This window comes from Oncorhynchus tshawytscha, linkage group LG08, assembly GCF_018296145.1.
Source record: "Oncorhynchus tshawytscha isolate Ot180627B linkage group LG08, Otsh_v2.0, whole genome shotgun sequence".
In the NCBI taxonomy this organism is placed as follows: domain Eukaryota; kingdom Metazoa; phylum Chordata; class Actinopteri; order Salmoniformes; family Salmonidae; genus Oncorhynchus; species Oncorhynchus tshawytscha.
In genome coordinates, this window is record NC_056436.1 from 40,583,237 (window position 1) to 40,607,394 (window position 24,158).

Sequence of the window (24,158 nt, forward strand, 5' to 3'; positions counted from 1 at the left end):
ACATTAAACAAGGACAAATGCATTACTTTTATCTGTATCAAGTGAGAATCAATATCCTTCGACAATATAGTACATACGAATGCAGATTATCAAGTTACGCTGCAACTAATACAATTTCTCGACCTTTATGCTATAGGTATCATTATGATTACGTTTACTGTTCCTTGGAAAGAAGCTCATTCCCAGTGACGTCATCTCTGCCTCCCAGGTGGACTTCAGTCCGCTCAGCTGTGGGTAGGCTGCTGCTGAATTACCGGTCGACAGAGTACCAAAATAAGAGTTCGGATATTGTCAATTATATTTTGTATGCGGGAATTTTAACCGGTTTTTCGTTGAGCCACATCAAGAATACAGACGTATCGTTTAAGGAACACATTGATGTAAGTTCCTCTTTAGTATTCTTGCAAACCATTTAGCGAGGTAGCTAGATATAACCTATAGGCTACATGGCTAGCTAACTGGGAGTGGTTAGCTAGCTATGTGATGATGGTGGAGCGAGCGCATTTTGCAAATACCAACGAGATAGACTATTCGTCAAAATACTGATATAGCTAGGTAGCTAAAATTATCCGCATTCATTTTAATTTTGCGTTGTATTATGTCTCTAAAATGTCTAAGTGGAATTGTCTCACAATGCTGTAGCTACAGAAGCTGCCTAAGCATGCCATTTGCAAATGTTATTATACGGTTCTAGTTAGCTCATAACGGTATTACTATCTATCTCGAGCCTGCCTGCTTTTGTTCGGTAAATGTAGCCATTGTCTTGATTGATACTCCATATTTAGCTAGGTAAATATGTCGACATGTGACTTAAGCTGTCAGGTTAGAATGTAAGTATATGCATGTGACATTTTTATTGGACAATATCTAGTTAATAGTTTTATCCAATGATTGTTTGACAAAGCTATGAAGTAGCTCTTACTGTAACTGTTTATTGAAGTGATGTGCATGCCATCATTCTTCAATTGCCATGAAATCAGCATCACAAAAATATTAGTGGCGTAATTCTGGCTTGCTATCAACAGCGGAGTTTAACCATCAAATTAGCTATGTTCTGAAGGTACATCCAATGCTCTAAGCCAGGAATCATCAACTAGATTCAGCCGCAGGGTTATTTTGTTCCTGAACGGATCCTCATGGTGCCGGAACATAATTACAAATAATTTGTAGACTACAAATTGTTCGTAAGAAACCCAAACAGATATAATATTTGACTAATCATTTCAAACCCGCTGTCTGCTAGTTGGGTCACCCTGCATTAGGCTTATTGATAATGTGCTTAATCAATGCTGTCTGTTCTGGATAATAATAATAGATTTTGCTAGAATACCCGCTAAGAAAAAAGACCAAGTTACTCTCTGAAAAGCCCCGAATGGCCTCCTTTAGGTTGGAGGCTAATGTTGCATTGATCACTGACTCACCAGCACCACTGCACTCTTCCCTACATCCTGTCAGGCTACAGCAGATATCCCAAGGTATTTTCCATATCCTCTCTTCCATAGAGGGAACAGGAAGCTTGAGGCAGGCAGGAGGTTCGGTGTGTATGTGTGTTCCAGGAAACCCTCCTTAACCTATGAACCTTGGTCTCCCCATTACTGCACTGGTGTCTGCATCACCCCACATACTTTTTTATTTTTTATTTATGGGCTGACTGGAAACCACACCGTACGTACTTCAACAGGCCTGATAAATATCTCACTTCCATTCAGTCTTAGGAGCCATAAGAGGATTTACATGTAGACTCAAAGCTACCTATGATGGGACCTGTATTAGGTGGATGGTTTATTAATGTGATGTAGTCAACTATCAAGATGTAATATGCAATGTTATAATACTGTAGCATAGCATTTCTGATGTTGAACATTGTGCCCATTTTGTGTTTAAAAAAAATCATACATTATGCTCCCTCTGCTGCTTTGGTATTGACAAAATTCTTGCAGACTTCAATCTTTAAACATCAGAAAGGATGTTAGTTATGTGATGTCTTTATAGTTATTGGTTATATTTCCAGTTGAGGCCATCAAACATGGAAGCAGTGGACTGTGGAAAATTATTGTGCTAAGGACAGATTAAGATGTGTGGGAATTTATTGGAGCTAGTTTGCTGGTGTTTTATGCCCCCCAAAATAAGAATAATAAATGCTCCGATAACCGCCTAATTAAACCACCCTGGGAACCCTGTCTTACATATGCCATTTTGCAGCTGCTTTAATCCAAAGCAATTTAGTCATGTGTGCATACATTTTTTATGTATGGGTGGTCCCGGGAATCGAGTCCACCATCTTGTCATTGCAAGAACCATGCTCTACCAAATCTGAGACAGGAGAGGGGATGAGATTGCACCGTTTCGATAGAATAAGCCGATGCCAATACTACGGGCAGATTATCAGCACAAAATGTCATCGCTAAGAGAGCAGACATACATCTCAAGCAAAAAACATCAGCAACGCACTCACCATCTTTTGTTTGTGACATGGACATGCTCCAACCTATTCCATTGAGTAAAGACAAACACCATGTAAGCACAGACAATAATTGAATGTCCTATTGACACTTATATTCATTATGATGCCATTGTTTTTGTTCTGATTTTCACTTTATCAAGCACATTTGGTGCTTATGATGTTTAGGCTACTGATTGATGTGTCCATAATTTCACCACGAGTCTTGCTGACCATGTGTCTTGGTGGTTGGGGTATTTTTATTTTGACATAAAAAATAAGATGTTACCCCATTCCAACAGACTTGCTTTCTGTTTCATAATTGTAACAAAGGCAGTCCACAAAAAAAATGAATGGAACACTTTTTTTGTTTTTACATATAGCCTACAGTAACAAACTAATGAAAATGCACCACATTCTGTTATTTTACAGCCTTATTCAAAAAAAGAAAAAGGATACCTTATTTACCTTATTTATTCAGACACTTTGCTATGAGACATGAAATTGAGCTGAAGTTCATCCTGCTGTTTCCGTTGATCATCCTTGAGATGTTTCCACAACATGATTGTGGTAAATTCGATTGGACATGATTTGGAAAGGCACACATCTGTCTATATAAGGCCCCACAGTTGGTGAAGCATGGTGGTGGCAGCATCATGCTGTGGGGATGTTTTTTAGCGGCAGGGACTGGGAGACTAGTCAGTATCGAGGGAAAGATGAACGGAGCAAAGTACAAAGAGATCCTTGATGAAAACCTGCTCCAGAGCACTCAGGACCACAGACTGGGGAGAAGGTTCACCTTCCAACCGGACAACGACCAGCCAAGACCACGCACACAGCCAAGACAATGCAGGAGTGGCTTCGGGACAAGTTTCAATGTCCTTGAGTGGCCCATCCAGAGCCCGGACTTGAACCCGATCAAATATCTCTGGAAAGACCTGAAAATAGCTGTGCAGCCTGACAGAGCTTGAAAGCATCTGCAGAGAAGAATGGGAGAAACTCCCCAAATACAGGCGTGCCTAGCTTGTAGCGTCATACCCAAGAACACTCAAGGCTGTAATTGCTGCCGAAGGTGCTTCAACAAATGACTGAGTAAAGGGTCTGAATACTTACGTAAATGTGATATTTCAGTTTTTTTACAATTATAAATTAGCAAAAATGTGTAACTTGTTTTTGCTTTGTCATTATGGGCTATTTTGTGTAGATTGATGGGAAAACAATTTTATTCCATTTAAGAAAAAGGCTGTAACATAACAAATTGTGCAAAAAATAAAGCGGTCTGAATAGTTTCCGAATGTACTGTATGACATGTAGAAATTACACTGTTAGTGTGTTGTAGTCAGAATGACTGCTCATTAGCTTGAAGGGGGGTCCCTAGAGGCTCAGCGGTTCTAGTGTTAAATCCACCAACTAATTCCTTTTAATTTAGTGTTAAATTACATTTTTTTGTGACAAATGTTTCATTTTGGCATTATAATAAGATTGGTAGCTAGCAGACGTCCCTTGACACAATAATACCAAAGACAAATATCAGCGTGGAAAGTAGCTAGTTAGCTGTAAAATCACCTAAACAAACTGCACTATCAATTTAGGAGTCTACAATCTAAGCATGTTCAACCTGCTGATTGATGTGCCTCACAGAGTAGTGTCTGACATTTGCAACGGCAGATATACTTTTGAGGAGATGGGGAAGTGTTGCCCATGCTACGTCCATGGGCCGTGCGGTGCATTCTGGGCAATTCTGGGACAAGGAGCTCTACTTCAAAGAGTGAATGGGAGTCTATTGGGCGCTTGCGCAATAGAACGTTACAAATCTTTTCAGAGATGTGAGAAACTTGCTGTCTGTAATATTGTATAGCTTTGGAATCATGACATTACGAGGAAAATAGGCACATTCCTCGACATTGAGACAGGACAGCTGTAGCCAGCTTAGCAGCCGTGTGACGCAGCATGACACCGTGAACGCGATTGGTCGACAGTCTGCTGGGTGGGGCATTATATGTTCCTTCATTCATTGGATTCCAATCCGCTTTCTCAAATATCTGGCAACAGCACCATGCAATGCATTCTGGACTATATTATTCATTTTTATTTAACCCTTATTTAACCAGGTAAGTTGACTGAGAACACATTCTCATTTACAGCAACGACCTGGGGAATAGTTATGGGGAGAGGAGATGAATGAGCCAATTGTATGGTGTGGATGATTAGGTGGCTATGATGGCCAGATTGGGAATTTAGCCTGGACACCGGGGGGTTAACACCTCTACTCTTACGATAAGTGCCATGGGATCTTTAGTGACCACAGAGAGTCAGGACACCCATTTAACGTCCCATCCAAAAGACGGCACCCTAAACAGGGCAACGTCCCCAATCACTGCCCTGGGGCATTGGGATATTTTTTAAAGATAATGGGCATAATGCCAACCCAGAGTTGGCGCAAGTGGGCCTCCAGCGCCACTTCCAGCAGCATCTGGTCTCCTATCCAAGGACTGGCCCTGCTTAGCTTCAGAAGCAAGCCAGCAGTGGGATGCAGGGTGGTATGCTGCTGGCCTAAAGAGGCAGACAAATAGGAAAAATGTGATAGAACCTCCATTTAAAATACACATTTCTTGAGGTAGGAATATCGCAAAAATATGATCAATGGCTCATTCGAGAGAAGACATCCTCCCAAGTTATGATATATGCCATGTATGATGGACATTTTTACGATTTAAAAGTCGTATTACTATTAACTTGGAGCGTAATGAGAGCGAAAATAAACCTCACACTCAACGTCAACAAAACTAAGGAGATGATTGTGGACTTCAGGAAACAGCAGAGGGAACACCCCCCTATCCACATCGATGGAACAGTAGTGGAGAGGGTAGCAAGTTTTAAGTTCCTCGGCATACACATCACAGACAAACTGAAATGGTCCACTCACACAGACAGCATCGTGAAGAAGGCGCAGCAGCGCCTCTTCAACCTCAGGAGGCTGAAGAAATTTGGCTTGTCACCAAAAGCACTCACAAACTTCTACAGATGCACAATCGAGAGCATCCTGGCGGGCTGTATCACCGCCTGGTACGGCAACTGCTCCGCCCTCAACCGTAAGGCTCTCCAGAGGGTAGTGAGGTCTGCACAACGCATCACCGGGGGCAAACTACCTGCCCTCCAGGACACCTAAACCACCCGATGTTACAGGAAGGCCATAAAGATCATCAAGGACATCAACCACCCGAGCCACTGCCTGTTCACCCCGCTATCATCCAGAAGGCGAGGTCAGTACAGGTGCATCAAAGCTGGGACCGAGAGACTGAAAAACAGCTTCTATCTCAAGGCCATCAGACTGTTAAACAGCCACCACTAACATTGAGTGGCTGCTGCCAACACACTGACACTGACACTGACTCAACTCCAGCCACTTAAATAATGGGAATTGATGGGAAATGATGTAAATATATCACTAGCCACTTTAAACAATGCTACCTTATATAATGTTTACATACCATACATTATTCATCTCATATGCATACGTATATACTGTACTCTATATCATTGACTGCATCCTTATGTAATACATGTATCACTAGCCACTTTAACTATGCCACTTTGTTTACATACTCATCTCATATGTATATAATGTACTCTATCAGCTACTGTATCTTGCCTATGCTGCTCTGTACCATCACTCATTCATATATCCTTATGTACATATTCTTTATCCCCTTACACTGTGTATAAGACAGTAGTTTTGGAATTGTTAGTTAGATTACTTGTTGGTTATTACTGCATTGTCGGAACTAGAAGCACAAGCATTTCACTACACTCGCATTAACATCTGCTAACCATGTGTATGTGACAAATAAAATTTGATTTGATTTGACTTTATCACAGTGCTGCGTCATACCAGCCAAATTTCTTCCTGTTTGAACGCCAATAACTCGAATAAACATGAAATGACCTAGGGAATCAATAGAACATCACTCAGAGATGCACAAAAACAATGTAACGTTCAAAATGGGTCAACCTTTTCTTTAACAAGAACTCCATTGTGAAGATGGGATCAGTGCAATATAAAGCAGGGCAATATAGCAATACCTGAAGTGAGCAGGGGGCACTTCACATTTGGTTCTCCTTGTGGTACAGTGGACTTTTTAAGTATACTGTATGTATGTATGTTTTGCATATCATAAAATATTTAAGGGATATCTATGTTCAGCATACAAACCTTGTCTGCTACGTAGTTCCAAGATCCCAGTTATGGCTGATTTTATCTCAAGGCTTGCTAACCCAACCCAACCTTACCTAGACACCGACCCAGCCTTCCCAAGCGCACTTTCTATAACAGATGTAGGGCAGTGGCCACACCTGTTGTCTTGTCTATTACCCTGTCTTTATTGGTGGGACTTTGACATGAAGGCAGTTTTGAAGTGTAGCCTTTGTTTCCCTTTTTAGGATAATGTTCTCCCCATTGATGGTTCTCATCAATGATAGTGTGTGTTGCAATAAAATGGGGCGTATCTAGTTTGCTGGAAATAAATCAAATCAAAGTTTATTTGTCACGTGTGTCGAATACAACAGGTGTAGACCTTAAAGTGAATTGCTTACTTACAGGCTCCAACCAACAGAGAGTAGCAGTAGCTTAAAAGAGGGGTTGGTGGGTGGCGGGACACAATACAGATAGCCCGGATAGCTAATATGCGGGAGCACTGGTTGGTCGGCCCAATCGAGGTAGTATGTACATGAACGTATAGTTAAAGTGACTATGCATATATGATAAACAGAGAGTAGCAGCAGCGTAAAAAGAGAGGTTGGTTGGGGGGGGCACACAATGCAAATAGTCCGGGGAGCCTGTTCAGAAGTCATATGGCTTGGGGGTAAAACTGTTAAGAAGCCTTTTTGTCCTAGACTTGGCACTCCGGTACCACTTGCCATGCGGTAGTAGAGAGAACAGTCTATGACTGGGGTCTTTGACAATTTTTAGGGCCTTCCTCTGACACTGCCTGTTGTAGAGATCCTGGATGGCAGGCAGCTTAGCCCCAGTGATGTACTGGGCCATACGCACTACCCTCTGTAGTGCCTTGCGGTCAGAGGCTGAGTAATTGCCCTACCAGGCAGTGATGCTCTTGATGTTGCAGCTCAAATCAAATCAAATCAAATTTTATTTGTCACATACACATGGTTAGCAGATGTTAATGCGAGTGTAGCGAAATGCTTGTGCTTCTAGTTCCGACAATGCAGTAATAACGAACAAGTAATCTAACTAACAATTCCAAAAAAACTACTGTCTTATACACAGTGTAAGGGGATAAAGAATATGTACATAAGGATATATGAATGAGTGATGGTACAGAGCAGCATAGGCAAGATACAGTAGATGATATCGAGTACAGTATATACATATGAGATGAGTATGTAAACCAAGTGGCATAGTTAAAGTGGCTAGTGATACATGTATTACATAAGGATGCAGTCGATGATATAGAGTACAGTATCTACGTATGCATATGAGATGAATAATGTAGGGTAAGTAACATTATATAAGGTAGCATTGTTTAAAGTGGCTAGTGATATATTTACATCATTTCCCATCAATTCCCATTATTAAAGTGGCTGGAGTAGAGTCAGTGTCATTGACAGTGTGTTGGCAGTAGCCACTCAATGTTAGTGGTGGCTGTTTAACAGTCTGATGGCCTTGAGATAGAAGCTGTTTTTCAGTCTCTCGGTCCCAGCTTTGATGCACCTGTACTGACCTCGCCTTCTGGATGACAGCGGGGTGAACAGGCAGTGGCTCGGGTGGTTGATGTCCTTGATGATCTTTATGGCCTTCCTGTAGCATCGGGTGGTGTAGGTGTCCTGGAGGGCAGGTAGTTTGCCCCCGGTGATGCGTTGTGCAGACCTCACTACCCTCTGGAGAGCCTTACGGTTGAGGGCGGTGCAGTTGCCATACCAGGCGGTGATACAGCCCGCCAGGATGCTCTCGATTGTGCATCTGTAGAAGTTTGTGAGTGCTTTTGGTGACAAGCCGAATTTCTTCAGCCTCCTGAGGTTGAAGAGGCGCTGCTGCGCCTTCCTCACGATGCTGTCTGTGTGAGTGGACCAATTCAGTTTGTCTGTGATGTGTATGCCGAGGAACTTAAAACTTGCTACCCTCTCCACTACTGTTCCATCGATGTGGATGGGGGTGTTCCCTCTGCTGTTTCCTGAAGTCCACAATCATCTCCTTAGTTTTGTTGACGTTGAGTGTGAGGTTATTTTCCTGACACCACACTCCGAGGGCCCTCACCTCCTCCCTGTAGGCCGTCTCGTCGTTGTTGGTAATCAAGCCTACCACTGTTGTGTCGTCCGCAAACTTGATGATTGAGTTGGAGGCGTGCATGGCCAGGAGGGGATTGAGCACGCACCCCTGGGGAGCTCCAGTGTTGAGGATCAGTGTGGCAGATGTGTAGCTACCTACCCTCACCACCTGGGGGCGGCCCGTCAGGAAGTTCAGGATCCAGTTGCAGAGGGAGGTGTTTAGTCCCAGGATCCTTAGCTTAGTGATGAGCTTTGAGGGTACTATGGTGTTGAACGCTGAGCTGTAGTCAATGAATAGCGTTCACACATAAGTGTTCCTTTTGTCCAGGTGGGAAAGGGCAGTGTGGAGTGCAATAGAGATTCTATCATCTGTGGATCTGTTACGGCGGTATGCAAATTGGAGTGGGTCTAGGGTTTCTGGAATAATGGTGTTGATGTGAGCCATTACCAACCTTTCAAAGCACTTCATGGCTACGGACGTGAGTGCTACGGGTCGGTAGTCATTTAGGCAAGTTGCCTTTGTGTTCTTGGGCACAGGGACTATGGTGGTCTGCTTGAAACATGTTGGTATTACAGACTCAATCAGGGACATGTTGAAAATGTCAGTGAAGACACCTGCCAGTTGGTCAGCACATGCCCGGAGCACACGTGCTGGTAATCCGTCTGGCTGTTTAAAGGTCTTACTCACGTCGGCTATGGAGAGCATGATCACACAGTCGTCCGGAACAGCTGATGCTCTCATGCATGCCTCAGTGTTGCTTGCCTCTAAGCGAGCATACAAGTGATTTAGCTCGTCTGGTAGGCTCGTGTCGCTGGGCAGCTCGCGGTGGTGCTTCCCTTTGTAGTCTAATAGTTTGCAAGCCCTGCCACATAAGACGAGCGTCGGAGCCGGTGTACTATGATTCAATCTTAGACCTGTATTGACGCTTTGCCTGCTTGATGGTCATTCGCAGGGCATAGCAGGATTTCTCATAAATAATGAATTGGTTGCGCCAATGTCCTCCATGTTTTCAAGGGGGTTATTGTTTTGGGTTCAAAAACACTCCAGGCCACTCTTGAACGTCTCAAACTATACTAAACAAAAATATAAACCCAACATGTAAAGTGTTGGTCCCATCTTCCACGAGCAGAAAGAAAATATCCCAGAAATGTTCCATACGCACGAAAAGCATATTTATCTTGAATTTTGTGCACAAATGTGTTTACATCCCTGTTATCTAGCATTTCTCCTTTGCCAAGATAATCAGCATGATAATTACACAGGTGCACCTTGTGCTAGGGACAAAAGGCCACTCTAAAATGTGCAGTATTGTCACACGACACAATGCCACTGATGTCTCAAGTTTTGAGGGAGCATGCAATTGACATGCTGACTGCAGGAAGGTCCACCAGAGCTGTTGCCAGAGAATTTAATATTAATTTCATAAGATACCGTTTAACGTCATTTTAGAGAATTTGGCAGTACGTTCATTCAGCCTCACAACTGCAGATCATACGTATATAACCACACCAGCCCAGGAACTTCACATCTGGCTTCTTCACCTGCGGGATCGTCTGAGACCAGCCACCCAGACAGTTGAAGAAACTGTGGGTTTGCACCTGTACCCGCCTTCAAATCAAATTGTATTTGCCACATACGCCGAATACAACAGGTGTAGACTAGAGGTTGACCAATTATGATTTTTCAATGCCGATACTGATTATTGGAGGACCAAAAAAAGCCGATACCGATGAATCGGCCGATTAAAAATAATTATATATATTTGTAATAATGACAATTACAACAATACTGAATGAACACTTATTTTAACTTAATATAATACATCAATAAAATCAATTTAGCCTCAAATAAATAATGAAACTTGTTCAATTTGGTTTAAATAATGCAAAAACAAAGTGTTGGTGAAGAAAGTAAAAGTGCAATATGTGCCATGTTAGAAAGCTAACGTTTAAGTTCCTTGCTCAGAACTTGAGAATATATGAAAGCTGGTGCTTCCTTTTAACATGAGTCTTCAATATTCCCAGGTAAGAAGTTTTAGGTTGTAATTATTATAGGAATTATAGGACTATTTCTCTTTGAAATCTCTGCCCTCTGACATTTTACCTCAATCTCACAAACTAATTGGATAGCTGAGCCAAGGGTTAGTTCTGTATGGGAACCCTACACCATAGGATTACCAATTAATGGTTGGTAAAGTGTACGGTACAGCTATCAGCACTATCGTATGTGTTGGGTGTGCTTGTTGATGATTTGCATGGAATATGAATGTCGAAGTCAATGCATGTTTGGATGTTTTATTTAATTTATATTTTTGATGAATGGCTCTGGTGCACAAAGTTGTTTCTTAACTCTAGCATTGGAAAATAATTGTAAGCCTCTGCATGGTGACACTGCCAAATGATGACACACTGTAGCCCTATGTTAGGAACAAAATTGATTTTGCCTGTGTCAAACCAACTACAGAACTGACCTAATAGGGTCCACGTACTCATAGGACCTACATTCGTAGATTTACTGTAGGCCTAAACTTAGTCTGCTTTTGAGTTCATCTCCATGCCCAAGCTAACAGGCATTGTTGATCTAATCACTAAGTGATTGGCCAAGCGTAAGCTGAATAATTAACAAGTGCACTGGAAGAATCTCCCAGGCCTCCATGCTGTATCTGGGTTACCGCCAAACACCCAGCAAGCCCTCTGTGTCCTGAGAAAACACACACACACTGTCTGGTCTGGGAAGCTGCTAGCTAGGAGAACAATCACTGAGTGATGCTGTACAATGGAACTCTCCAGTCACCCCTCACACAGTGACAGATCAAACCTCTAGGGGCTGGTGTGACGGGGTGTATTTCACGCTCCTGTTCTGACTACTGCTGTTGGGAGTCATTGTTACGCCACCATCAACAGCTGGTACATGCTTGGCTCCCTCAGTTCACCCACTAAAATCATTTTTGAAATATAATTGGTCTCAAAATAGGCCAAATAGTAACTATTCGTAACTAACTTTAGGTGACCAGAAATGGCTAGCTAAGTGTTTAGCGTTAGTCCTTGATATACAGTGTAATTGCACCATTGTTAGCAGCACTCAATAACTATTTTGCCAAGCAAAAACTGCACTTCATTCTTGATTGTACACTTTCAGTTTGTGAGAGCCCAAGTTTTACTGAAGTCCCCACCATTGACTCCCTTCTGGTGTCAAAATGACTCAAGCTCTGCTCTCAAGTGGAGAGTCTCTCTGGAGATATACCTAGGTCCTGCTCCCTCTATATGGCAAATCCACTTTTACAATCAAGTGAATAACAAGATAATGGAATGGAAAACAAGCACAAGCTAGGGTTGCACACACTTACATGGTTGGATGAATGTTGCCATACAATTTTGTATATGTCTATACTTGTTTATCCAAATGAAGTATGGAGCATGGCATGTTTATTCAATCAGGGATGTACAGAAGGTAGACTTGTAGATAGATGAATAGCTTCATACTTTATTAAACTACCCCACAAGGGGAAATTCAGTAGTATTTTGTTGTTGGCATGCATATCATTAGGCTTCTACCTCCTGACTCTTCTCCTCTCTCCATGTTGTGCAGAGCCCACAGGGTAGCTGTAGTTAGCCATGGAGGATGGAAAACCAGTGTGGGCGCCCCACCCCACCGATGGGTTTCAACTGGGCATGATCGTGGACATTGGAGCTGGCGCCCTCACCATCGAACCATTCAACCGGAAGGGCAAGGTCAGTCAGACTCGGCACAGTTTAGAACACGTGTAAAACCCATTCCATGGAGGGCCGAGTGTATGCAGGTTTTAGCTTCTCCCTTGTACATATTGATCAATTAAGGTTATTGATTATTTAGGAACTCCCCTCACCTGGTTGTCTAGGTCTTAATTGGACACAAATTGAAAGGAAATAACAAAAAACAGCATATACAGTGCCTTGCGAAAATATTCGTCCCCCTTGAACTTTACGACCTTTTGCCACATTTCAGGCTTCAAACATAAAGATATAAAACTGTATTTTTTTGTGAAGAATCAACAACAAGTGGGACACAATCATGAAGTGGAACGACATTTATTGGATATTTCAAACTTTTTTAACAAATCAAAAACTGAAAAATTGGGCGTGCAAAATTATTCAGCCCCTTTACTTTCAGTGCAGCAAACTCTCTCCAGAAGTTCAGTGAGGAATCTCTGAATGATCCAATGTTGACCTAAATGACTAATGATGATAAATACAATCCACCTGTGTGTAATCAATTCTCCGTATAAATGCACCTGCACTGTGATAGTCTCAGAGGTCCGTTAAAAGCGCAGAGAGCATCATGAAGAACAAGGAACACACCAGGCAGGTCCGAGATACTGTTGTGAAGAAGTTTAAAGCCGGATTTGGATACAAAAAGATTTTCCAAGCTTTAAACATCCCAAGGAGCACTGTGCAAGCGATAATATTGAAATGGAAGGAGTATCAGACCACTGCAAATCTACCAAGACCTGGCCGTCCCTCTAAACTTTCAGCTCATACAAGGAGAAGACTGATCAGAGATGCAGCCAAGAGGCCCATGATCACTCTGGATGAACTGCAGAGATCTACAGCTGAGGTGGGAGACTCTGTCCATAGGACAACAATCAGTCGTATATTGCACAAATCTGGCCTTAATGGAAGAGTGGCAAGAAGAAAGCCATTTCTTAAAGATATCCATAAAAAGTGTCGTTTAAAGTTTGCCACAAGCCACCTGGGAGACACACCAAACATGTGGAAGAAGGTGCTCTGGTCAGATGAAACCAAAATTGAACTTTTTGGCAACAATGCAAAACGTTATGTTTGGCGTAAAAGCAACACAGCTCATCACCCTGACCACACCATCCCCACTGTCAAACATGGTGGTGGCAGCATCATGGTTTGGGCCTGCTTTTCTTCAGCAGGGACAGGGAAGATGGTTAAAATTGATGGGAAGATGGATGGAGCCAAATACAGGACCATTCTGGAAGAAAACCTGATGGAGTCTGCAAAAGACCTGAGACTGGGACGGAGATTTGTCTTCCAACAAGACAATGATCCAAAACAGAAAGCAAAATCTACAATGGAATGGTTCAAAAATAAACATATCCAGGTGTTAGAATGGCCAAGTCAAAGTCCAGACCTGAATCCAATCGAGAATCTGTGGAAAGAACTGAAAACTGCTGTTCACAAATGCTCTCCATCCAACCTCACTGAGCTCGAGCTGTTTTGCAAGGAGGAATGGGAAAAATGTCAGTCTCTCGATGTGCAAAACTGATAGAGACATACCCCAAGCGACTTACAGCTGTAATCGCAGCAAAAGGTGGCGCTACAAAGTATTAACTTAAGGGGGCTGAATAATTTTGCACGCCCAATTTTTCCGTTTTTGATTTGTTAAAAAAGTTTGAAATATCCAATAAATGTCGTTCCACTTCATGATTGTGTCCCACTTGTTGTTGATTCTTCACAAAAAATACAGTTTTATATCTTTATGTTTGAAGCCTGAAATGTGGCAAAAGGTCGCAAAGTTCAAGGGGGCCGAATACTATCGCAAGGCACTGTACTCGGACTCAGCCCTCCATGGAATGAGTTTTACACCTGTGATTTAGAATGCGTCTGCTTATGATGTTCTGTATTACATACGCGTCACACAATCACTCCAACCTGTATTTTATTTATTAATATTTTTTTGTATTACTTTTTTACCCCTTTTTCTCCCCAATTTCGTGATATCCAATTGGTAGTTACAGTCTTCTCCCATCGCTTCTCCCATCGCCCAATCATTGTTATTGGGTTACTAGGTGAATAACGTAATGTCGTAATTAGGGCTGTGACGATACCAGTATCGCAATATTTTTTACAAGGCAAAAATTAAAACACGAAGCAGACCAAACTCTTTGGTCCTTTAAAAACCTGCTGTATGTCAAATATTGTGTGCTAAAGCTTGGAAAATAAACTAAATGGACTGGATTTCAACATGTTTGTTTTCAACATTAAGGCTGTTTTCCAAAGAAGTTTTATCCACTTTATTTCTTGTTTCCTTGCCACGATACTAACGAGTATCATGATGCTGGTATCGTTCCGGCCCTAATCGAAAACCTAAACTCTGTTGACCCTAGGTTCATTTCAAGAGCTGAATTTGCTACCACATGATGGTATCCGTGTGGGTTAGATTCTTGGCTGGTACACTGCAGCATGTTCCCCTTTCAGAAAGCACTTGACCTGAATTACAGAGATGTTTGAACAGATAATATGATAAATGTAAGAGTATGTAAAACAGTCCTGCGCTATATCAGTGTCACTAACAGAGGCAATCAATAAGTAATGGGAGCAACAGCAGCAGAAGGTGTGGTGATTGCGTTACCTGGCGGGAAAGGTCATTAGAGGAAAAAGAGCCACCTCATGCACTATACCTTATGTCACTCCCCAGTGCATTGCTTTCACTGAATGAATTCATCAAAGCCTGAGTGTATATACAGTTGAAGGCAGAAGTTTACATGCACTTTAGCCAAATTGCCTTTAAATTGTTTAACTTGGGTCAAAAGTTTCGGGTAGCCTTCCACAAGCTTCCCATAATAAGTTGGGTGAATTTTGGCCAATTCCTCCTGACAGAGCTAGTGTAACTGAGTCAGGTTTGCAGGCCTCCTTGCTCACACACGCTTTTTCAATTATGCCCACACATTTTCTATAGGGTGGAGGTTAGGGTTTGTGATGACCATGCCAACACCTTGACTTTGTTGTCCTTAAGCCATTTTGCCACAACTTTGGAAGAATGCTTGGGGTCATTGTGCATTTGGAAGACCCATTTGCGACCGAGCTTTAACTTCCTGACTGATGTCTTGAAATGTTGCTTCAATATATGTACATAATGTTCCTACCTCATGATGCCATCTATTTTGTAAAGTGCACCAGTCCCTCCTGCAGCAAAGCACCCCCACAACATGATGCTGCCACCCCTGTGCTTCACGGTTGGGATGGTGTTCTTCAGCCTGCAAGCCTCCCCCTTTTTCCTCCAAACATAATGATGGTCATTATGGCCAAACAGTTCTATTTTTGTTTCATCAGACCAGAGGACATTTCTCCCAAAATTACGATCTTTGTCCCCATGTGCAGTTGCAAACGGTAGTCTGGCTTTTTTATGGCGGTTTTGGAACAGTGGCTTCTTTCTTGCTGAGAGGCCTTTCAGATTATTTAAACTTTTTTTATTTTTTTATATTTTTTACTAGAAAAGTCAGTGAAGAACAAATTCTTATTTTCCATGACGGCCTAGGAACGGTGGGTTAACTGCCTTGTTCAGGGGCAGAACGACAGATTTTTTTACCTTGTCAGCTTGGGGATTTGATCTTGCAACCTTTCGGTTACTAGTCCAATGCTCTAACCGCTAGGCTACCTGCCGCCCTATTATGTCGATATAGGACTCGTTTTACTGTGGATATAGATACTTTTGTACCTGTTTCCTCCAGCATCTTCACAAGGTCCTTTGCTGTTGTTCTGGGATTGATTTGCACTTTTCGCACCACAGTATGTTCATCTCTCGGAGACAGAACGTGTCTCCTTCCTGAGCGGTATGACGGCTGCGTGGTCCCATGGTGTTTACACATGCATACTATTGTTTGTACCGATGAATGTGGTACCTTCAGGCGTTTGGAAATTTCTCCCAAGGATGAACCAGACTTGTGAAGGTCTACAGTTGTTTTTCTGAGGTCTTGGCTGATTTCTTTTGATTTTCCCATGATGTCAATCAAAGAGGCACTGAGTTTGAAGGTAGGCCTTGAAATACATCCACAGGTACACCTCCAATTGACTCAAATGATGTCAATTAGCCTATCAGAAGCTTCTAAATCCATGACACAATTTTCCAAGCTGTTTAAAAACACAGTTAACTTAGTGTATGTTAACTTCTGACCTACTGGAATTGTGATACAGTGAATTATAAGTGAAATAATCTGTTTTTAAACAATTGTTGGAAAAATTACTTGTGTCAAGCACAAAGTAGATGTCCCAACCGAATTGCCAAAACTATAGTTTGTTAGCAAGAAATTTGTGGAGTGGTTGAGAAACGAGTTTTAATGACTCCAACCTAAGGTTATGTATACTTCCGACTTAAACTGTAGCTAGCTGACAGTGTGGTTAGTTAGCTAACTCTTGTTCATATTGGCAGTTTGAAGTGACTCAAATATAATTGTTTTGCATATCTGATTCAAATCTTCTTCTTTTTTGTCCTGCAGTCTGAACAGCCAAAAAGCAAATGGAATCAGATATTTCAAGCCGACCTTTGTAGGTGGTTTGAAATAAGATAGAAATCTGAATCCTGGTCATGTAACTTGTCTGAAAGGTCCAATCTGATTTATTTTCCCTCAAGTGGTTTTTAGACTAATATTTGGCATATCTTGTTGCTTGCTAGCGACTCTGTTGACAGTTTTGAGAAGAACATGTGGTAGCCAACTAGCTTGTTAAATGTGTACAAATAAATTACTGAATGTGCAAGCTAAACATTTGAATGCTGTGGCTAGAAAAAAATGACTTGTTTATAATGTTGGATCTTCTTATGCTTTGAGTCTTTGAAAGTGTTCTTACACTATGATTTTGAACATTCAAAGCTTGGAAACGGCCATGGAAGGCATTGTTGTCACCTTAGCTTGCTACATAACTTCGGAGTGATAGGATGCACGAGCACCACCACCAATCAGGCTAAACCACTGTACACACACCCGTTGTTACTATGACAACTAGCATAGCCATGTCAGCAAATGAGTGCTGTCTGAACACACACACACACACACATCTGATTTGATCACTTCTAACATACTGTTTGGACAGTCAGTATTCCAGTATTTTCAACGGTAAAGGAAAGGTTCACCCATTCTTAATATTATATCTGAATTATGATCTATCGATTCCCTGGGTAATTTCATGTTATGTGTATCTGATAGTCCCAAAATAATATCAAAGGAAGTTTGTTCTGAAGTGTCTCTCCTATATCTGAGATATATAAGAAAGATCAGGAAACATTTTTATTTTTATTTATTTTTTTACAGGTATTTAACCCTATATGTTTGGCAACAGGCTCCATATACAGTGCGTTCTGAAAGTATTCAGACCCCTTCACATTTTCCACGTTTTGTTACGTTACAGCTTTATTCTAAAATTTATGAAATCGTTTTTTCCCTCATCTACACACAATACCCCATAAGGAGAAAGCAAAAACTTGTTTTTTAAAAAGATTTTTGCAAATGTATTTAAAATGTCAAACTAAAATATCACATTTACATAAGTATTCAGATCCTTTACTCAGAACTTTGTTGAAGCAGCTTTTGGCAGCGATTACAGCCTTGTCTTCTTGGGTATGACGCTACAAGCTTGGTACACCTGTATTTGGGGAGTTTCTCCCATTCTTCTCTGCAGATTTTCTCAAGCTCTGTCAGGTTGGATGGGGAGCATCACTGCACAGCTATTTTCAGGTCTCTCCAGAGATGTTAGATCGGGTTCAAGTCCGGGCTCTGGCTGGGCCACTCAAGGACATTCAGACTTGTCGCAAAGCCACTCCTGCATTGTCTTGGCTGTGTGCTTAGGGTCGTTGTCCTGTTGGAAGGTGAACCTTTGCCCCAGTCTGAGGTCCTGATTGCTCTGGTGCAGGTTTTCTTCAAGGATCTCTGTACTTTGCTCCATTCATCTTTCCCTCAATCCTGACTAGTCTCCCAGTCCCTGCTGCTGAAAAACGTCCCAACAGCATGATGCTGCGACCACCATGCTTTGGTACAGACGCTACAGACAGACGATGGCAGATCATCTGTACAGACTTCAGACGAGTCTCCTGACACTTATGGAGGTCATAGAGTAAAAGAAACACCATTGTTTTTGTGACAGTAATAGAGGGGTTTGTAGGCCATAGTTTGTAGCCAAACCGTTTGGACGCTACAGACAGTTTTGTGAGAACAGCGATTTTCGGGATGTCTCAACACCGCTCTACCCCTGTCACATTTCACTGCAGATCCGGAAGTGCCACATAGGCGGAGCGGGGGATTGAGACGCATCCAATGCAAAAATAACATCTCTATTATAAACTAACAGATTTTTATGTGGGGTTTTTTATTAGCAAATTATAATTCCATGTGGTTGGGATTTTAAGGGGTGCATTATGAACAAGGCTTTATATTACCCTCCCTGTTGACTTTTTATCCTTAACCAGAAACCATTATGAACTGTTTAACAGCAAAACAGGCCCAGAACCAGTCATTAAGGGATACAGGGCCTAATTGAACAACTTTCACTGCTCACTTCTGCTCATTAAATCACAGCTCTGCCTATGACCCTCTGTCAGCCCTGGGCTAGAGCATCCTGGCTATGTCTTGTTAGCGGGGAGTAATGCTCCCATTTTGTTGTTGGGGTTGGCAGCTCTTTATTAGCCGCTGCACACAAAGCTTATTCTGTTTTTGCTTACATCCTGTTTGTGCCAGTGGGGTAAGCAGCTTAGACATACATATACACACACAGACGCGCACATACCTATACATACGTAGAGCTCATAAAATGATCTGGGCAGGAGTGGGTTTAGGCCTGTCACAGTGTGTATAAGTTGTCGTAAATATGTAAATACACGGCTGTGTTCCCACAGTAACAGTACAGAATCAAGTCTGAGCTCATATCGCTAGCCAGGACACACACAGCTCATATCCTGTTTCCCTCCCACTAAATTATTCATCAGCCTGCCATGTCCCTGGCCTTGTTTCTCGCACAAGCAGCTTGTTCCTTTCAATTTACAGTGCCTTCAGAAAGTGTTCATATCCCTTGACTTATTCCACATTTTGTTGTTACAGTCTGAGTTCAAAATGGATTAAATGGGATGTATTGTCTTACCCATCTACACACAATACCCAATAATGACAAAGTGAAAACATGTTTTACATTTCTTTGCACATTTATTGAACATGTAAATACAGATCTCATTTACATAAGTCTTCACACCCCTGAGTCAATACTTTGTGGAAGCACCTTTGGCGACAGTTACAACTATGAGTTTTTTTGGTTAAGTGTCTAAGAGCTTTGCAGACCTGGATTTTACAATATTTGCCCATTCATTCTTAAAAGGATTCTTCAAGATGTTTAAGCCGATTTTAAGTCAAAACCGTAACTGTGCTTATACAGTGGGGCAAAAAAGTATTTAGTCAGCCACCAATTGTGCAAGTTCTCCCACTTAAAAAGATGAGAGAGGCCTGTAATGTTAATCATAGGTACACTTCAACTATGACAGACAAAATGAGGAAAACAAATCCAGAAAATCACATTGTAGGATTTTTATGAATTTATTTGCAAATTATGGTGGAAAATAAGTAAAAAATGAAAATACTGCCCCCTAGTCACAACAGGTTTTAAGACTCTAACAGATTACAGACAGTAGGCAATTAAGGTAACAGTTTTGTCAACTTGGGACACTAAAGAGGCCTTTCTACTGACTCTGAAAAACACCAAAAGTGCAATGCTTGAAGCACAGCGAAGAGCTGCTGGCAAAACGCACGAAAGTGCTGTTTGAATGAATGCTTATGAGCCTGCTGCTGCCTACCACCGCTCAGTCAGACTGCTCTATCAAATATCAAATCATAGACATAATTATAACATAATAACACACAGAAATACGAGCCTTAGGTCATTAATCTGGTCGAATCCAGAAAACTATAATTTCGAAAACAAAACGTTAATTATTTCAGTGAAATACAGAACCGTTCTGTATATTATCTAACGGGTGGCATCCCTAAGTCTAAATATTGCTGTTACATTGCACAACCTTCAATGTTATGTCATAATTGCGTAAAATTCTGGCAAATTAGTTCGCAATGAGCCAGGCGGCCCAAACTGTTGCATATACCCTGATTCTGCGTGCAATGAACGCAAGAGAAGTGACACAAATTCACCTGGTTAATTAATATTACCTACTAACCTGGATTTCTTTTAGCTAAATATGCAGGTTTAAAAATATGGACTTCTGTGTATTGATTTTAAGAAAGGCATTGATGTTTATGATTAGGTACACGTTGGAGCAACGACAGTCCTTTTTTGCGAATGCGCACCGCATCGATTATATGCAGCACAGGACACGCTAGATAAACTAGTAATATCATCAACCATGTGTAGTTATAACTAGTGATTTTGATTGATTGTTTTTTATAAGTTAAGTTTAATTCTCGCCAGCAACTTACCTTGGCTTCTTACTGCATTCAAGTAACAGGCAGGCTCCTTGTGAGGCAGGTGGTTAGAGCGTTGGACTAGTTAACCGTAAGGTTGCAAGATTGAATCCCTGAGCTTACAAGGTAAAAATCTGTCGTTTTGCCCCTGAACAAGGCAGTTAGCCCACCGTCCCTAGGCCATCATTGAAATTAAGAATGTGCGGCAGGGTAGCCTAGTGGTTAGAGCATTGGACTAGTAGCTGGAAGGTTGCAAGTTCAAACCCCGAGCTGACAAGGTACAAATCTGTCGTTCTGCCCCTGAACAGGCAGTTAACCCACTGTTCCTAGGCTGTCATTGAAAATAAGAATTTGTTCTTAACTGACTTGCCTAGTTAAATAAAGGTGTAAAAAAAGAAAAAATTACAGATTTCCGATTGTTATGAAAACTTGAAATCGGCTGTCACGTTTTATCAAGGTGGGTGGAATCAGGCGCAGAGAGCAGGTTTCAGTGATCCGAGAGTTTATTCTCCGGCGCACAAAAACACGGTCAACTCAACATACAGGGTGAATAATCCAACACAGGATCAAAAATAGACCGGAGAATAAAACACAAGTACTACACCAAATGACATGAATACAAAAACAATCCCGCACAAAACAAGGGTGGGACAACCTACTACATATAAGGACGTTAATTAAACTAAAATACACACAGGTGAAACTAATAAGACAAAACCAACAGACAAACGAAAAAGGGATCGGTAGTGGCTAGTAGGACGGACACGACGACCGCAGAGCACCGCCCGAACAGGCAGGAGAGCCAACTTCGGCGGAAGTCGTGACATCGGCCCTAATTAATCGCCCCATTCCGATTTAATTGGTTGACCTCTAACTTGTATTTTAAATGGATTTTTATTTGGATTTCATGTAATGGACACAGATTTGTCCCATGGCCAGGAATCAGATTTGTATCTTATTTCAAACCACCTACGAAGGTGGCTTGAAATATCTGATTCTATTTGCTTTTTGACCGTTCAGACTGGAAAAAATATTAGAATCAGATGTGCACTTCAAAACAAGAAATTTAACAAACTATAGTTTTGGCAAGTCGGTTAGGATATCTACTTTGTGCGTGACACAAGTAATTTTTCCAACAACTGTTTACAGACAGATTATTTCACTTATAATTCACTGTATCACAATTCCAGTGGGTCAGAAGTTTACATACACTAAGTTGACTGCCTTTAAACAGCTTGTAAAATTCACAAAAATTATGTCATGGCTTTAGAAGCTTTTCATTTGAGTCAATTGGAAGTGTACCTGTGGATGTATTTCAAGGCCTACCTTCAAACTCAGTGCCTCTTTGCTTGACATCATGGGAAAATCAAAAGAGATCAGCCAAGACCTCAGAAATCAAATTGTAGACCTCCACAAGTCTGGTTCATCCTTGGGAGCAATTTCCAAATGCCTGAAGGTACCATGTTCATCTATACAAATAATAGTGCGCAAGTATAAACACCATGGGACCACGAAGCCGACGGGTTCTCTCTCCTAGAGATGAACGTACTTTGGTGCGAAAAGTGCAAATCAATCCCAGAACAACAGCAAAGGACCTTGTGAAGATGCTGGAGGAAACAGGTACAAAAGTATCAATATCCACAGTGAAACGAGTACTATATCGACATAACCTGAAATGCCGATCAGCAAGGAAGAAGCCACTGCTCCAAAACTGCCATAAAAAAGCGGCACATCGGGACAAAGATTGTTATTTTTGGATGAAAAGGGGGAGGCTTGCAAGCCAAAGAACACCATCCCAACCGTGAAGCACAGGGGTGGCAGCATCATGTTGTGGTCGGTGCTTTGCTGTAGGAGGGACTGGTGCACTTCACAAAATAGATGCACATAATTTTCCTTCCTCATGATGCCATATATTGAGGCAACATCTCAAGACATCAGTCAGGAAGTTAAAGCTTGGTTGCAAATGGGTCTTCCAAATGGACAATGACCCCAAGCATACTTCCAAAGTTGTGGCAAAATGGTATTGGAGTGGCCATCACAAAGCCCTGACCTCAATGCTATAGAAAATTTGTGGCAGAACTGGAAAAGTTTGTGTGAGCAAGGAGGTCTACAGCCTGACTCAGTTACACCAGCTCTGTCAGGAGGAATGGGCAAAAATTCACCCAACTTATTGTGGGAAGCTTGTGGAAGGCTACCCAAAACGTTTGACACAAGTTAAACAATTTAAAGGCAATTGTCACACCCTGACCATAGTTTGCTTTGTATGTTTCTATGTTTTGGTTGGTCAGGGTGTGAGCTGAGTGGGCATTCTATGTTACATGTCTAGTTTGTCTATTTCTATGTCTGGCCTGATATGGTTCTCAATCAGAGGCAGGTGTTAGTCATTGTCTCTGATTGGGAACCATATTTAGGTAGCCTGGGTTTCACTGTGTGTTTGTGGGTGATTGTTCCTGTCTTTGTGTTTTGCACCAGATCGGGCTGTTTTGAGTTCTCATGTTTATTGTTTTCGTTAGTTTATTCATGTATAGCGTCTTAATTAAAGAAACATGAATAACCACCACGCTGCGTTTTGGTCCGCCTCTCCTTCACCACAAGAGAACCGTTACAGAATTACCCACCACAACAGGACCAAGCGGCATGGTAACAGGCAACAGCAGCAGCAGGAGCAGCGTGACAAGAATTTCTGGACTTGGGAGGAAATCCTCGACGGGAGAGGACCCTGGGCTAAACCAGGGGAGTGTAGCCGCCCCAAGGTGCAGCAAGAGAAGGAATGGACATGGGAGGACGAACTGGACGGTGAAGGACCCTGGGCTCAGCCTGGAGAATATCGCCGCCCCAAAGAAGAACTGGAGGCGGCAAAAGCTGAGAGGCGCAGGTATGAGGAGGTAGCACGGCGAAGCGGATGGAAGCCCGAGAGTCAGCCCCAAAAATTTCTTGGGGGGGAGCTCACAGGGAGCATGGCGACGCTAGGTAGGAGACCTACGCCAACTTCCTGTGGTTACCGGGGGGCTAGAGAGACCGGGCAGGCACCGTGTTATGCAGTGGTGCGCACGGTGTCCCCAGTGCGGGTGCATAGCCCGGTGCGGAATATTCCAGCTCCGCGTATCGGCCGGGCTAGAGTGAGCGTCGAGCCAAGTGCCATGAAGCCGGCTCTACGCATCTGGTCCCCAGTGCGTCTCCTTGGGCCAGCTTACATGGCACCAGCCTTGCGCACGGTGTCCCCGGTTCGCCTGCATAGCCCAGTGCGGGCTATTCCACCTCGC

At 42.2% G+C, this 24,158-nt stretch overlaps 1 protein-coding gene across 5 annotated transcripts in view; it reads left to right on the top strand.

The window, feature by feature from the left end:
• The first annotated feature begins 197 nt into the window (after nucleotides 1-197).
• myo6b (myosin VIb) overlaps nucleotides 198-24,158 on the top strand; it is a 95,884-nt gene continuing 71,923 nt past the window's right edge. For 4 of the 5 annotated variants that reach the window (XM_024429793.2, XM_024429794.2, XM_024429795.2 and 1 more), the window contains exons 1-2: nucleotides 200-380; nucleotides 12,312-12,454. In XM_024429793.2, coding sequence (XP_024285561.2) covers nucleotides 12,338-12,454 — 117 coding nt within the window. In that variant the 5' untranslated portion in view covers nucleotides 200-380; nucleotides 12,312-12,337. Of the gene's footprint in view, nucleotides 381-12,311; nucleotides 12,455-24,158 lie in introns of all 5 variants that reach the window. The other variant, XR_006083896.1, reaches the window with a different exon arrangement.